The 18,076-nt window shown below is 35.9% G+C and overlaps 1 protein-coding gene across 1 annotated transcript; it reads right to left on the bottom strand.

Annotated features, from left to right (window-relative positions):
• Positions 1–941: 941 nt before the first annotated feature.
• LOC138709076 (hemolymph lipopolysaccharide-binding protein-like) lies at positions 942–9,884 on the bottom strand. The gene is made up of 4 exons (XM_069839581.1): positions 9,747–9,884; positions 6,508–6,600; positions 5,377–5,643; positions 942–1,245 (listed from the first exon to the last, which is right to left on the bottom strand). The coding sequence occupies exons 2-4, from the start codon at positions 6,593–6,595 to the stop codon at positions 1,094–1,096; spliced, it is 507 nt and encodes a 168-aa protein (XP_069695682.1). The 5' UTR covers positions 6,596–6,600; positions 9,747–9,884; the 3' UTR covers positions 942–1,093.
• Between the last annotated feature and the right edge of the window lie 8,192 nt (positions 9,885–18,076).

The raw sequence follows: 18,076 nt of genomic DNA, 5'->3' as shown, positions 1-18,076 counted from the left end.
GTTTTAATTTAATGTAATTCTCGTATTTTTGCAACCTTACTCCTCAGGGATATTTTTAAGTACACAAATATTTAATGTCACATAAAATATATCAAAATTCTAACTGCTTAATAAGTTTTTCTTGATAACAAGTTTCATATAATTTTTAGATTTGTATTATTACGGTTGAGAATTTTTCATCATTAGTCTGAAAGTTACAATTTATAAAACCGTTTGACTGCTTCCGTGGTCTGTTGGTCAGCAAGCTGGCTTCCAGATCAGGAGTTCCCGGGCTCGGCTCTCGGTGAATTTTTCTTGAAGAAGAAGAACTCCCTGTGTGTCTAGAGTCTGGAAATTTGTATGAATGTGAGTTTGATTGTGAGTGTGCCGGGTTAATATTAATTAACCAATTACCACAAATATAAAAATACATCAGGACTGTCGCTGGGCAGTAACCTGAACACACGTTTCAGTGTCTCATTGTTGACTCCATCTGTTAGCACAACCATAAAGCATCTAATAGATGCTATAGAATTACCAATAACGAAAAAAAAAAACCGTTATATTATTGGTTGTTCTGTATGGTTGTGAAACTTAAACTCCACTTTGAGAGAGGAACAGAGGATAGAGATGTTCGAGAATAAGTTGCTTAGGAAAATATTTGGAGCTAAGAGGGGTGAAGTTATACGAGAGTGGAGAAAGTCACACAACGCAGAATTGCACTCATTGTATTCTTCCTCTGACATAATTAGAAACATTAAATCCAGACGTTTGAAATGGGCAGGGCATGTAGCGCGTATGGGTGAACCTAGAAATGCATATAGAGTGTTAGTTGGAAGACCTGAGGGGAAAAGACCTTTGAAGAGGCCAAGGTGTAGATGGGAGGATGATATTAAAATAGATTTGAGAGAGGTGGGATATGATGGTAGGGACTGGATTAAAAATAATTGTCATAACAGAAGTTGTCGTATTACAAACTCAATTGTTCAATTTTATTCATTTGAAAAATACTACAGATGATTCGTTTTAAGATCAGCATTATTACATACAATTTGGAATGAAATTGATAAGTTTACATATTATGAGTTATGATATAGGAGAAAAAAGCTATTTATTATTCAAATTCGCATATGAAGAGTTTTAGCCCGTCACATCCCCCGTTTGATAATGTTCCTTCCGAACTCAGTAAGCCACAGTTCTGAACGCCTCTCGCATCCGGTTCTCCAACCATCCACTTGTTGTATCCAGCGGCGTCCTGAGTTTTGTCTATGAAATATAAAACACTAATAACTATTTCATTACATAATAATGACTTACATAATACAGGACTAAGAAAATAAATTAATAAGGCGAAGGATGATAGGATGAAACAGAAATGTGAAGAAATAGAGGATATAGAGAGAAAAGATATGATTTAATATACCGTGAAATAAAATGTTTGGACTTCACAAATAAGAACTGGAAATTCATGTGGTTACTAGAAAGCGAAATCGGTAATGAAATAAGAGGCAAACAAGAAATAATAAGTGTAGAAGCGCTGCATAAGTGAGGGAATAATCCATATGATTTACCTATACAAGATGAAACAACCTTTTCAGAAGAAGAAAAAGTATCTTCTATTCTAAGAGAAGAAGTTGAGCTGTCACTTGAGAAAATGGTGGATGGAAATGCACCAGGAGTTGATGAAATCCCAATTGAATTAGTGAAATACTTGGGTGAAGACAAGAAGGAACCTCCGGGATCACCCTGTACACGAGCTCCTTGAGGTGACTCCAAAGGAAGTAATCTAATAGATTCAGGTATGGCGACCTCGGGGGCCAAGATACAGACCCTCCGCGACCTAGACTTCGTCTCGGATATTGCCTATTCAACTTCTGGCGGGACTCTTTAGAGTAGTGGAGAAGCATCATCATCACATGCTACATTGTATCGCGTAAGGGATGTCTTCCAAGAGGACGGGCAGATTTTCCCTAAGAAACAGGACATAGTTTTTTTAGTAGGTTATTTTACGACGCTTTATCAACATCTTAGGTTATTTAGGGTCTAAATGAGATGAAGGTGATAATGCCGGTGAAATCAATCCGGGGTCCAGCACCGATAGTCACTCAGCATTTGCTTATATTGGGTTGAGGGAAAACCCCGAAAAAACCTCAACCAGGTAACTTGCCCCAATGGGAAATCGAACCCGGGTCACCTGGTTTCGCAGCCAGATGCGCTAACCGTTACTCCATAGGTGTGGACTAGGGCATAGCTTCTACGATTCAGATACATTACGTTCATTACCCCATTTGAACTGGAGTGAAAATTAGAGGGTTAGTTCCTATCCTTATTTAATTGTCTTGATCCCCTTTACCACTGACTGTGATTATTGGACTGATTTTTTCGTACCCCCTGTATAAATTACACTTTTTAAAGGAAATAAATAGGCTATACTTTATGAAAGTGAAAGTGAGTTCAGAAATAAATAATACGACAAGATTTTCAGAGTATTAAAATTTGAATATTGAAATGTGAAAATGAGTTGTTATTGAAACATATTTCGGCCCTGATGTTTCAACTTCCGCTCATTTAATCGTGTCAATCGGAATGTGTTTTCTCGATACAACGTAAGTTTAGCCGAAGGAGAACGACATTTCCAGCATCATCTATTGTTGTTGTTCAGTCAGTTGTCCGAAGATAGGTCTGAGCCCCACAAGTGGTACCAAAAAGTCACCACTTATGAGGCAACTAGGCCAGGAGTCAATGGGGTAGGGTGGACAGTTCCTTTCCCCCCTCCATTGCATACATCGCCCATTAGCTACATATTACACTAGTCAGACTTCAGATGCATACAAACAATATTGTTCTTCCTCTGACACATATCGCATCTCCTATAAGGTACGAGTTTATACACGTTTTCGATAGCAAGGTTAACGTGCTGCCGGCTGCGACATGCCCAGCCGCCGAGAGGCAAAACACCGATCCAGCGGTCAGTACATAAAATATAAGTCCTATAGATAACTGTATGGGCCTGTAATTCCACTTACATCCAATCTAGTACTACTGCTGCTGCTCCTACTACTCATACTACTACTATATTACACTTATTATTACTACTAGTACATCCACACCTGTGGAGTAACGGTTAGCACCTCTGGCCGGGAAACCAGGTGGCCCGGGTACGAATCCCGGTCGGGACAAGTTACTTGGTTGAGGTTCTTTCCAGGGTTTTCCCTCAACCCAATTTGAGCAAATGCTGGGTAACTTTCGGTGCTGGACCCTGGACTCATTTCACCGCCATTATCACCTTCACATCATTCAGACGCTAAATAACCTGAGATGTTGATACAGCGTCGTAAAATAACCTACTTAAACAAAAAAAACTACTAGTGCACCTACTACTATTACAATACTTAATACTTTATCCATTAATACTGCTACTACGGCTACTGAAACTCTTACCATCACACTAAAATTACAAGAAGTAGAACTATTGATATTATGTCTATTGCTACATTAATTACACCTACTTCAGCAACAACTACTAATGTTAATAAAACTATATTTGTAATTTTACTGCAAACTACAATTTCTTTTACTGCTAGTACTAATTTCCTACTGTTCCAGCTACTAAATCTGCTGGTACTGCTACAACTTCTGTTGATACTTCAGCTACTGCTAAACCAATTACAACTGCTACAGAAACTACACTGCTTTTATAGCAACTTGTATAACTTACTGCTACTACAACTGCAAATTCTAGTAATGATAGTGCTGATTTACTACTGCTACGGTTTTCAATAATTACACTAACTACAGTTTGCTACTGTTACAACAAATTGAGATACCACAATTTCCACAGTTTTCCCTACTAACATATGCATATTGTATTCAGGTGAGTATGGTAACTACGGAGCTATTATTATTATATGTCCCAGAAAATAGCGGCCGGTCACGCCCTGCGTGGCATCCGCCGCGCGCTAACCGTTTCTTCCGCACAATCGACCTTCAGTGTGCTTAGAAGTCATGTAATGAAACTCTCAATTCTTCAAGTGTACAACGTTAGTGAATAAAATTTAGTGATTATATTGTGTATTTAGATAATGCGTAGCAACAAATTCTCATTGTGTGATGGTGTGTATATGTACAATACGTACATAAAAGGCAGAAGGTCGTGTGCGAAAACAAGACGAAAATTTCGAAAAAAAGTTTCCAAACAGACCTTTGCTTCCTGCCAAAACAATTAGACGACTCACTAAAAGATTTAAAGAAACTGGCTCAGTGAAGAATCGAAAATCAAGCAGAAAACGTAGTGTTCTTACGCTGAACGATTGTAAATTTATTTCCAACAAGATTTCCCCACTGCTCATACAGCTGCCGTGTCAATGAGGGAATTGAGGCTTATTTTCGGTATGAGACTAATCAGTAATTATTTGTGGCCTCCACGAAGCCCGGATGTAACACCCTGTGACTTTTATTTATGCGGAACACTAAAAGGTAGGGTTTACACAAAAATCCTCATTCTATAGTGAACTAAACGGCTATATACGAGAAGAAATCGAAGCTATCAATGATGTGGAATTTCAGAGTGTTGTTAATTCGTTTATCAGAAGATGTCAGTTGTGTGTGGCGGCAAATGGGGGCCATTTTCAGCAACGACTGAACGTTTATTGTTAGTACTGTTATATGTAGAAGTGCCGGAGCAATTGTTACGCGCTCGGCGGAAACCACGCAGGGCACGGCCGGCCGGCCGCTCTTTTCTGGGACGTATGATAATAATTGCTCTGTAGTTTACACAATGACAATCACTATTTCAAATCAGGAACATACAAGATCAGAGGCTATGACAGCTATGACACATAGGAGTGCAAACAATTTCCACTTGTGTGCTAAAGAAACCATAGTATCTGAATTGGAACAGAAATCTATTTTCAGGTAATATAATTTTATTACTTCAAGCTAGATCTCTTGTTAAGAAAGCAAAGTCTTTATTTCTTGAAGAAAGTAAAATTGGATACGATACAATGATTTTGTTAATCATGGTTTTGAGCAAATCAGTCGTGAAGTGAATTTAAGTTTAAAATTTTAGTTTTAGAATTCGACCAACGAATGAATTTAAAGGATGTACGACACATATCTCTCAATATGTACTATAGGACTGTCTGATAAAATTATAGACTTCTTGCAATTGTGATTATTTCTTCATTTTACATCTGAAGTCCAGTCTCTGTTTTGATAAAACTTAAGCTTGTATATAAGTATTCCCACGATGTTTATAAACATTTGATCAACATTAATTCGAGAACAGAAATGTTTGGCCAGACCGCTTAACTATATTTACAGGATGAGGAGTAGAAAATTTGTTGTATAGAAATACCCTAATCATAACTAGTCTATTCCTGAAACTGATATACTTACTGAAAACAGTGACAAATCTTCCATTCCTTTTGGGGTCGTACAGTCCAATAAAAGGAAAATTATTGGCTGAGAAGGTGACCCACCAAGGTACAAGAGCCAGAGCTTCGGTCTCCGAGTTTATAACAGCCAGGTGTGCCCCTTCTTGTGCACAGGTTGCCCAGGCTCCGTCGAAATTTTTCATATTTTTGTGAAGCTTGTAGTAGCCCAGGCAAGGGATCAGATGATAATCGGAAGGGGGCTGCTTCTTGTAAGTGTGTTTGGAAGGAACTGAAGAATTAACGTATAAAACATGTCCAAAAATTAATGTTGACTATAATTCTAGCAGAAACGTTAGTAGAATGCATTTATAACAGTATTAACCAACACTTTAAAGCGATAACATAAGCACGAATGACGAAAATATGAAAATCCTTTACATTCTTAAGAATAATGTGGAGTTTAGTTCATCATATCTCAAAATATTTTGATTGTATTATGTCTCTAAATGATCTTAAAAATGTAAATGCCAACAGCAACGCAACAATATTAGCTGTAAGTTTGTATCTATAGTAGATCGCCTCTGTAACTTAGGTCTATGTATTCAATTTGTTGAACCCATTTTGATCGGCAACTGCTTAGTGTAGATCAATTAAGTTTTATGCACAGCTGTTTTAGATAATATTGAACCTAATGGTGTCTTGAAAATTAACCTAAGGTATGGTTTTGGTGTTATAATAAATTATTCCATGTTTTAAAATTTATAATATTATATTATGATAATTATTTTTTTAAAATAGAATTTGCGAGTGTAGGTTATCTCGCTGTGAGAATAAACTTTCATTTAGAATGAAATAATAGCAGTTAGTTTAATCGTCTCTAAATTAAGGATAATCAACCGAACTTGGATACCACAAAACCTGCGACATGAGTAACAAAAAGAAAACTGGACTCTTCACTATGTGAAGACGGTTGTGCATCACTCAATGCCAGTGACCTGGATTGAATTTTTTAAAGTTAGCCTATGTGGTAATGAGTATTGACTCTTTTTTGCTGTCCCTAATAATTTATAGTTGTTTAGTTCTATAACATAATCTTGTATTTCTCACTTATAAAGATGTTTCTTTGTTCTAAAAAAATAAGTGGTGCTATTACCTTTACTGCAGCTAAGGGCGTTGGAGATATCGATACACCACAGAGTAGACACAACAGCAGCCAAATATATCATACTAACTGCATGCATGGTAGCTGAAACAATTTTATTTTTTTTTATATCAATTAGAACTTTGGTAACATGCTAATACATATTCTTAATTTATTCTGCTGCTATACTGGTATCCATAGTTTTAAAAAAATCGAAGTGAAACTCGGCTAATTTTGCAGTACGGGTAATTCCGCAGTAATGTATATATTATTTTACTGCGGCTTTGTAATAGCGTGATCGTAAGTTTTGAGGGCTGTCAACAGGACGCATGTCCTCTGCAGTGCTAAAAAAAATCAAGGATATTGGTCGACACCTCTGTCGGCAATACAGTGAAACATCGAAAGTTGGCTGTGTTTCGTGTTTTGCTACACAGCTGTGAAGATAGTAAGCATTGTTACATATAAATTGTTGCTTTTATGTTATTTTCATAATGTATTTCATAATTATTTACGACTGCGGAATTAGCCTAGTCCTATTGAGGATTTATGCACACTGTTGCGGAATTACCCGAGTTCTTTTTAAACTGTAATGTATCTACTACTAAATATATTTGCATTTTAATAGGTCTTTTTATCTCATTTGATAATGAAAGGTTTTGTCCATGTCTACAATATATCATGCTAATATTTTTCAATAAACATTTTGTTAAAATTATGATAGATTTACTTCCTAATATTGCAGAATTAGCCGAGTCTCCCCTACTGCTTTTAGCGAGATAGACATTGAAACATGATTGTGATAGAATATGCTCGAGGGTCATAATAGTACATTATGCAACGAGCCTATAATGATAGTAAATAAGACGCAAGTGTGGATATTTATGAAACGAGCGCAAGCGAGTTTCATAATATTCATGCGAGCGTCTTAATTGCCATTATAGGCAAGTTTCATACGACTTTTTATGCTCGACCATATTTCTAACTTGAAATTATTCAGATGTATACATTTTATTTGTATCTGACAAGATCGGAAGTGACCTTGTTCTAGGTCGTGAATTGTGAGAGGTGCGCAGACGCGAAAGTATTGATTTTTTCCGAGGAACAATGTCATTGACCTTGAAGTAATCCCGTTAAACTTGATATAAACTTGATTATTGAATTCGACATTGAAATACGAGATGACAAATTGAATTTATTTGAATATTATTTACAATTAACGCTAATTATTATAGTAACAGAACATAACCTTCTGCGACAGTATTGGATTTCCAGCCTCCGTGACTTTTCGCTAATTCTCTTTCGATTGCATATCCGAGAATAATCGATACTTGCGGTTTTATAACGATACAAAGCTGACTTGTCATTGGCTGAACACCTGTAAGCTGAGTTGTCATTGGCTAAACACCTGTACTTTAATGAGTAGGTGTACTTTAATGACATGCATTAAAGGACTGCTACCAGGTGTATAATTACTACATTTCGTCATGGTCGAGCATAAAATACTTTTTAGCAAAACGTTAATTAAAAAATCACTGTGAGCCATGGCTGAAATGTTATGCCTTAATAAAGAATCCAAACTTTCGACTTGGAAATGAGGCAGTAGAACAAGTAGACAACTTCAAATACTTGAGGTGTAATATAAGTAGCAATTTGAGCAGCTGCTACGAAGTCAAAAGGAGGATAGCAATGGCAATTCAGGCTTTTAATTAAAACGGAATGTCTTCTGCTGAGCTGTGGATAAAAAAAACTAAGGAGACTAGTCAAGTGCTTTGTGTGGAGTGTAGCTTTGTATGACACATTTGGACATTACAACGATGTGAATGGAAACGATTGTAAGCATTTAATTTGAATTTCGAGATAAATGAAGCGTGTGATATGAACAAACAGAATAAGAAATGAAGTTGTACTGGAAAGAGTGGGTGAAGAAAGAATAATGCCGAAACTGATCAGAAAGAGAAGCAGAAATCGACTGGCTCATCGCTGTCAAGATAACTTGCATTAATAAATCCACCGAATATCCAGAACACGTTTGCTTAGAATGATATTGAATTATAAATCTCAACCACAAGGATGTCTTGTGAAGCGAAACTTTAAATATTAACATCTCATAGGAATATAACCTGTTATAATGATGATGATGATGATGATTATTATTATTATTATTATTATTATTATTATTATTATTATTATTATTATTATTATTTAGAATGTAATAAAAGTTTTGATACAGATGGGGGCAATGAATATAAAATAAATAAATTTCAGTGAATTTGTGGAACATTATTAATAGAACATTTCAAAATAAGACTATAAAATATAAAAAAATAAAATAAAATTTTACAAGACAATGATTGCTCTAGGTTGTATGTTTGGAAGTGAATCTTGGATAATAAGAGAAAGAGACAGAAGTAAAATACAATCTGGAGAAATGAAAGGATTGTACAAGAAGATATGAGATAAGGAATTAAACAACTCAACGTATAGACTTAAATGAAAAAGAAATAGAGGAATATAAAGAAAAGTGGAGAACATATTTAAACCGAATGAGTGAAGAAAGAATCCCAGTTCTAGCATCGACATATAAGCCTATAGAGAGAATAGATGTCGGGCGTCAAACGAAACTATGGACTGAAACATCTGAATACGGAATGGGTATCATTGGCTAATTTCTGTTATAAAGATGGTGATATTTGATGACTTCTTGTAGTTAAATAGCTAGTGATTTATTGTTGTTCTTGTTATTGATGAATTTCGACTATTTATTTTTTGATACAATCGTTCTACAATATCGGATTATTTAGACATTTCGGTAGTGGAGCACAAAAGTTGCACTGCTGAATTGTGTGTGCTGCTAGGAGTTATTTCGATCGATGGTAAAAATTCACTGAAAAAAATGTATAGTTTTCTAGTAATGGAAGAAACGCGGATTGCAAGCAAGAGGTGGGGTGAATTGTGATGTAGCTCTTGATAAAGTCTTAGGGCCGTATTCAGCCGTACTAAGCTAGCCCCGGCTATCCACTGGTTACTAGTACAGAATTCAAATCATATCCTACCGCTAACACTGGTTTATGAATACGAAAAACGCTGATAACCCACCGAAAGCCCGCACTAAAAATGTCTATGAATACGGCCCTTAAGGACTTGGTTGTATTAGACTGTGACAAGTATGAACGACAACAACATTAAGGTGTATTCTTTCGCCATTCGTGTAGACATTAAGCTTATGTTCTAATTAAGTAATAAAACGTTACCTTTAAGAAAGATGATTGCGTCTCCTCAGAATGAAAACTGAACTAACTTCAGAAGTCGGACTAGAATATGAACAAAGTTTCGACTTATATAGTTTCATTGGTGATAAACATGCGAGAGTCTGTGGTTTTCCTTGCGAGTGATGAGAGACCGGAGGAAGGGGCGCGGAAAATACTTTGTTCACGTTAATGCGTTGGTTAAAGTTGTTTATTAATATGTTTTTCTTTGAAGATCGGGAGGATGTTGATATAGTGTTAGAAAATTTTAATGGAGACCGGAAATTTTTCCTGGAAGAAGGATATCTGTCACGAAGTCATATTTTATGGTTTACTTTAGTTCTTTTTGTGTATATTAATCTATTCCAGTTGTCCATTATCCTTTCCCTGTAATCACACAAGGAAGTACACAGACATCAAACTCACGATGCAAATTGTTGTTGATCAAAATATGTTAAAAATGTAATTATTTGTAAACACGGCTACAGAAACTATTATGAACGAACTTGCTAGGAGAGTTCAAGTTTTCAAATAAAGAATTTTTGAAATTACAAGTTATAATGCAAAAATAAGTAGGCTATTGCAAAACTAGGTGACCATTTTGTATGTGCGACACTCCGATCTTTGTTGTTACTCTGTGGGAAACGCAAAGTCATAGTCTATGACTAGAATAAGAGAGCGATCGTACTGCATAGGTGACGTATGAGCAGCGCGCTGTGTATTAGTACAAGCAACTGCCGTTCCATAAACAGAATGGTCGAGTAATACCATATGTGCCACAGCATATTTTCTCTAGACATCATGTTCCTTCTAACCAGAATATGGGTAAACGTACGCTGTACAAAGATGAAAAAAAGAAAACAGAAATGCGTAGAATTGTTCCATTCAAAGTTCAATTCTTCCTTTTATTATAATATAATCATTCCAACACATTTCTCTTCTCTGATACCCATGATATATTATGTAATAATTCGAAGAAATTGCGACGTCCCATGTTTGATGTAAGTCTGAGCCGAAATTTTAATAATTTTACACCAGCTTTTGTTTATAGACTTCGTTTTAGCAAACTTTTATCACAGTTTCCAAATTATTCATTAGTTTTTACTGACGGATCCCGAGTAAATGATTGTGTTGGTTGTTCCTTTGTTGCAAATGGACAGATATTTAAATATAAATTGAGCCAATACATTAGTGTTTTTACCGCAGAACTATATGCTTTCTTTAGAGTCTTATTGTTTTTAATTCGACAACCCCGGGGCAGATTCCTTATCTGCTCAGACTCCGTAAGCGCCATTCAGTCCGTGCAGCGTTTGAATTCTGATGATCCGCTTGTGTTGAGAACCCAGGAACTTTTCCACACTCTCCTAACCTCTGATTATGAGATTGGAGTAGTGTGGACTCCGGGTCATGTTGGGATTCTTGGTAACGAGGCAGCGGATGCTGCAGCAAAGGACAGTGCTTTGAATGGATCTGAGTTGTATTGGCGTGAGAGGTGGCAGGATATTCAAAATTAGCTGAAACATACAATATGGTGGCAATGGGAAGGACAATGGTCTGCACAAGAGGGAAATAAGTTACGAAGAATAAAGAATACTGTTCGCGTTTGGGATTCGTCTACAAGAGCGTCACGCCACGAAGAAGTTTTACTCACTCGGTTAAGGATTGCCCACTGTCATCTGACGCATGGCCATCTCCTACTTGGCGAGCCTCAGCCGGAGTGTGAACTTTTTTTATTACAGTGTAGAAAATGCGACCGTGTCCGTCGGCAGTATGGTATTCGGCCGACTCTACGTGACGCTCTTGGAAATGATTTTAATTGTACAAATGCAGTTCTGAGATTTTTATCGAATATAGGACTTGACAGGGTGATATAGTTTTTTATTGATCCTTTTTACTTATCTTCCTGACTCTTTACATCCGGAGGTTACATTTTTTAGTATATGATTTTAACAAACTTGACATTCGGACCTTTTACATCCGTGCATTTTATAAATGCGCAAGACAATTTATTTCTGGTGGCATTTGTTTTATTGTTTTGTTGTTTCTTTTTAAATACTACTTGGGGTCTGAGAACTTCTCACTTTTATGGTTTTTTATGCATCACCTTGTTGAAACTGCATTTATTTGCCTCGTTTTAACCGTGACAACGCTTTTTAGTTCTTTTAAGTATTCTGATTATTGTATTGTGTTTGTGTTTAGTAAGAGATTTTAGATAAGGGCACAAATAGCCATAGTAGCTGACGCGCCCTTTTTAAACCCTACTAACTAACTCGAAGAAATTATCAGAATGCCTCATTAAGAAAAATTATTGAAGTCTGTGACAAGTAGGCCTATTACTTACTTACAAATGGCTTTTAAGAAATCTGCTGGTTCATTGCCGTCCTCACATAAGCCCGCCATCTGTCCCTCTCCAGTGCAAGATTAATCCAGTCTCTATCATCATATCCCACCTCCCTCAAATCCATTTTAATATTATGCTCCCATCTACGTCTCGGCCTCCCCAAAGATCTTTTTCCCTACGATCTCCCAACTAACACTCTATATGCATTCGCCCATACGTGCTACTTGCCCTGCCTATCTCAACTGTGACAAGTATATTAACAGTATATTCCGCGTCATAATAAGTGTGCCCGCTTTGTTTGTAACGTTCGATACCGGTGGATGATCAGAGAAGTAACGTTTTTCGTATTCATAAACCAGTGTTAGCGATATGATATGATATAGCCTAAATCCTGTAAAAGTAACCAGTCGATAGTCGGGGCTAGTTCAGCATGCTCGTAGCGCGGGCTGGCGAAATGTCTATGAATAACACCCATCTTTAAATGTCAACAATAATGTATCGATATTACAGTACCTTCAGTATTCACCGTCATAATTTTTGCTGGATCTGAAATTAAAAAAAAAAATTGTTGTTCCTTGACCAGTGACGTAATAGAACACACAAATATTTACTTAAATTAATATTAACTCTTTGCTAGATATACCTACTGATGTAATTGTTTTCGTAATTTTACTAACGATATAAGCAGTATAACGCTAATAAAATAAGAGAAGAAATATTTTTTTTTTCTGGGAAAACTATCAAGTTTTGACCATATTTTGTAGGGATATTTTTTAATCCTGTAGACCGTCTCTGACGACTGTGGAAAGGACGGCACTTATACCTCTTATACTCTGTATATATATATATATATATATATGTATATAATATGTAACTGTCTTTAATTTCAGGGGGTTATTCATTGAGATATTTGAAACAAAAAAGTTACATTCAATTTTTCTTGTTTCTACTTTCTTTCCGAGATGGAGTTTTTACATGAAACATTTCATAGCATGTTTTGCCAAAACCATTGATTTAATTCCCAACATACTCACTCAGTTTAAGAGAGCAGTGTATTATGATAATGAGTGGTTGAAAGAATTTTAGTTTTGACCTTTAAATGATCCGAACAAATGTAACATTGTAACATTTCTTTGCGGAACTAGACAACTCCCATAATTCCCCAAGAGATGGCACTAATGAAAGTGGTCAGTTGGATAATTGTGCTACCTTGAAATATCCAATCCAGTTAATCCTTTGCATTGATTGGCTGGACTGGAATTCGAATTCAAACTGTTTAATATGCAGCACCAAATTCAAAATGCAACATGTGCGACCGAGATAGGAGGTTTATCTACAAATGTATTAGTATTGATGTTCTCCAAGGCAGGAGCAACTGCCACTCTGAAAAGGAATCGTCTGACCTCAAAACGGCTATCAGAACTTTTATTTCTATGTTCTGAAATGGAAAGAGAAGAAAAGATTTAATACCGGTATGACTTTTGTTTACAGCTAGGATTTCTGTGTTCAACCTAGTACTGACATTCTGTTTCTTTATTACATATTTTAGTGTATAAAAACCTCTCCCTGTCATAATCATTAATCACCATTGGTGTTTCGTATGTTGGAATGTAATAATAACTTGCAATGGGAACTTAGTATAGAAAGTTTGTATCAAATCAATAATTGTGATGTTTGTTAAAACTTGTAACATTCTAAATACCTACTGTGTACTTACATTTAAAAGTGATTACGTTGTTAGGTAGAAAAGAGTATTATATTTGAGTCCTATATAAAATTAGAATAATTGATTTCTGTTCCAGTATCAAATACTGACCCATGTAGAGTTCATTTAACTTTTTCCCATTGTATCATATTTTAAGATCATAATTTTGATTTAGATTAGGAACAACCACATATGTTATCGAAAATATATTGTTTATCGTTACAACTTTACATTTATGCTTTGACTGTTAATTTGAATAGTGATAAGGAAATTAAAATTTAAGTAAGTCTATTGTAATAAATGTACACCAGAAAATGTAATTCAATTATTATGTATTAATTTGCTTACGGAATAGTGATATATCGATAATAATTTTTCGATATTTTTTCTACAATGAATATCGATTATCGTAATTAGGTTTGGCCTCCCTTTAAAGAATGTCTCAATGAATTTATTGTACAGGACAGAGAAAAAGCATAAACATTAAATTCCTATAATGCCACTGCTTTTGGGATGAGGGCAATAATACCTAACTTAGCTTCTGTGGAAAATACGGGTCAGTTTTCTATCAAGGCTAGGGACATAAGGAGAAGGATCTCTAAATTGAAAACTCATAAATCAGTAGGACCTGATGGTATCGCCGAAGACATGTTAAAATTGGGAGGGGAAGCCATGATTCCCTATCTAGTTCGTATATTTGAAATATCAATAAATGATGGTACTATCCCGCGAGATTGGAAAGATGCAATAGTGCCAATTTATAAGTCAGAGTCTCGCTCAGATACAAAAAATTACAGACCAGTCAGCCTCACCTCTGTGGTTTGCAAACAGATGGAACATTTGATTTCAGCATATGTAAGGCAGCATTGGAATGATGCAAATTGGTTACATATTTGTCAGCATGGGTTTCGGGGGGGCTACTCATGTGAGAGTCAGTTAGTAACTGTATGTTAGGATTTAGCAGACGGAATAGATTCAAATAGCCAAATAGATGCAGTGATTATGGACTTTAAAAGAGCATTCGATGTAGTTCCACATGACATACTGTTGGTTAAACTACAATCAACGGGGGTTGACTTCAGAGTACTCCAGTGGATCAAGGAATTTTTAACTTGTCGCACTCAGAGAGTACGGGTGAGGGAGGAATTATCGATCCCAATAGAAATTACTTCCGGGGTCCCGCAGGGGAGTGTCTTCGGGCCCCTTCTATTCCTTGCTTTTGTAAATGATCTGCCAGTTAACATCTTGTCCAGGGTTCGATTATTCGCGGATGACTGTATCGTATATAGGGAAATAAAAAGTCATGAAGATACTACTCTTCTTCAGAATGACCTCAATAGAATAAACGATTGGGTAATGGCCAACAAAATGAAAATAAATTCTCTAAAGAGCAAAGCCATTAGTTTTACAAGAAAAAGAAATAAAATAATCGCATCGTATATGTTAGGGGATGAAACCATTCCGGAAGTTAACAAATGTAAATACCTAGGAATAACATTTAGCAGCGATCTCGGCTGGGGGAACACGTTATTCACACAGCGGGAAAGGCATGGAGGGCGTTACACTTTGTGATTAGGGTACTAAGGAAAGGCTCTGATAAATCCAAAGAGATTGCATATAAATCACTAGTTCGTCCAGTAATGGAATATGGTGCTGCATGTTGGGCTCCTTACAGATTAAAACATATTAAGACACTGGAAAGGATTCAAAAACTGGCTCTCAAGTGTTGTCGTAATAATTCACCATTAAAATGGGACACACTCACGGACCGGAGAACGCGAATTCGATTATGCGCAATGTTCAAATCATACAGAGGTGAGACTGCCTGGAGAGAGAGAGAGAAAAAAAAAGGTTGCAACCGCCAAACTACTCTTCAAGGAACGACCACTCATATAAATTGAGGGAAAGAAGACTGAGGACGGATGGAAAGTTTTCTTTTCTCAATCGTACTATCAGGGATTGGAATGCTTTACCTGCAGACTTACTAAAGGCTTTACCAATAACCAAAAATTTATTTAAAATAGGCTTAAGGACTTTACTAATAGACAGTAGTATATTATACACACTAACTAAAGGGTTTAATTGATATCTTGTTATTTGAATTGTTCTATCAGTGAGGAAGTGTGTTGTGTCAGTGAAGTGTGTAGTATCAGTGAAGTCTATTGTGTAAGTGAAGTGTGTTGGTGTCAGTGAAGTGGCTGTGCAAAGTATTTGAACAGTGAAATGGTTAGAAGTGTTAGTGAAATCAGGTAGAATCAATGCAGTGAGTGAGTTGACAGCGAAATAAGTGTAGTGCCGAAAGGTACTTGTGCAGGTATGAATCTGTCACACTCGTGGGTCTTAGTTCGAACTTAGGGTTAAGATATAAATTAGATTTACTTCAAATGTTATTTTAAGTGACCATGCTTCATTTAATTTAGGATGCTTCTTGTTATTATTATTATTACTATTATTATTATTATTATTATTATTATTATTATTATTATTATTATTATTATTATTATTATTGGAGATTTATCCTTCGAAGGGGTGGAAAAATTCAAATATCTTGGAGCAACAGTAACAAATATAAATGACACTCGGGAGGAAATTAAACGCAGAATAAATAAGGGAAATGCGTGTTATTATTCGATTGAGAAGCTTTTATCATCTAGTCTGCTGTCAAAAAATCTGAAAGTTAGAATTTATAAAACAGTTATATTACCGGCTGTTCTGTATGGTTGTGAAACTTGGACTCTCAACCTGAGAGAGAAACATAGGTTAAGGGTGTTTGAGAATAAGGTTCTTAGGAAAATATTTGGGGCTAAGCGGGATGAAGTTACAGGAGAATGGAGAAAGTTACACAACGCAGAACTGGACGCATTGTATTCTTCACCTGACATAATTATGAACATTAAATCCAGACGTTTAAGATGGGCAGGGCATGTAGCACATATGGGCGAATCAAGAAATGCATATAGAGTGTTAGTTGGGAGACCGGAGGGAAAAATACCTTTGGGGAGGCCGAGACGTGGATGGGAAGATAATATTAAATTGGATTTGAGGGAGGTGGGATATGATGATAGAGACTGGATTAATCTTGCACAGGATAGGGACCGATGGCGGGCTTGTGTGAGGGCGGCAATGAACCTTCGGGTTCCTTAAAAGCCATTTGTAAGTAAGTAAGTAAGTATTATTATTTTATTATTATTATTAATTATTCTTTTTTATTAGTTTTGTTTATTATTGTCATTATTGAGTGTAATTAGTAGACATCGGATTTTTAGGCACTAAAAATTGCAGTTTTAGGCTCCTAAAATAAGCTCAAAATTTGTAAAATTAGGCTCTATTTTAATGAAAATAGGCATTTTAGGCACATCAAGGTATCATACTTATTTCTTTCACTGAAATTTTTAGTTATACACTAAAATACGCACAAAAAAGTATGTTTAAACATTAAAAAAGAATACTATATTATATTTATAAACAGAGCTGCACAAATTTAATATATTGAAACTAATGAAGTAATGATTATTGATATCAAGATTACTCATTTTAAGTTATTGAAATTCAGTTCCATGCTCAGACTTTATTATAATTATCTGCACAGTACACCACCAGAATTTTTTCTAAATTCTCCACAGTTAACCTTTGCCTTTTGTCACTGAGAATCATTTTGAAAGCAGAAAAACTTCTTTCAACCGAAACTGATGGGAGAGGCGCAAATTTTAAATTAGGTACAATAGAAACATCAATACTTACTGGAACATTTACACTTTCCCCCGATATCACTCTTGATACTTTTTCCAGCAATGAAAATCCTACATTCTTATTTAATACGTTGTCCCACTTATTTTTAACTTTTTTCCCAGTTTCGCCCAAAGCAGAATGTATGTTCACTTGAGCTTCCTTTACTATTGCTATTTGGCTACAAAGAGATTGTTTTTCGCGTTCTAATTGTTCAATGCTTGCAGGTATGACAGAAAAGTTCGATGTTATGTAGGCAATATCGTTTTTCACTCGTGAGTCATTCAGACAATTTTTCACTGCTTTCACACACGCTGCACTATCAGTTTCAGGTAATTTATCAATAACTGTGACCACTTCTTTAAAATACTTAGAATAATACACCACTGACTGAATCCAGGTTCCCCATCGTGTAACAACCGGCTGAGGTGGGAGTGGGATATCTGGAAAGTTCTCTCTGAATATTGAAATCTTGGATGGGGCTTTACAAATACATTTTTTGTGTTAGAAATAAACGAATTGACAAGAGGAAATTCATTCCGGATTGTTTCAGAAACCCTGTGA

This window comes from Periplaneta americana, chromosome 11 (genome assembly GCF_040183065.1).
Source record: "Periplaneta americana isolate PAMFEO1 chromosome 11, P.americana_PAMFEO1_priV1, whole genome shotgun sequence".
NCBI lineage: Eukaryota > Metazoa > Arthropoda > Insecta > Blattodea > Blattidae > Periplaneta > Periplaneta americana.
This window is presented reverse-complemented; position numbering and strand designations above follow the sequence as displayed.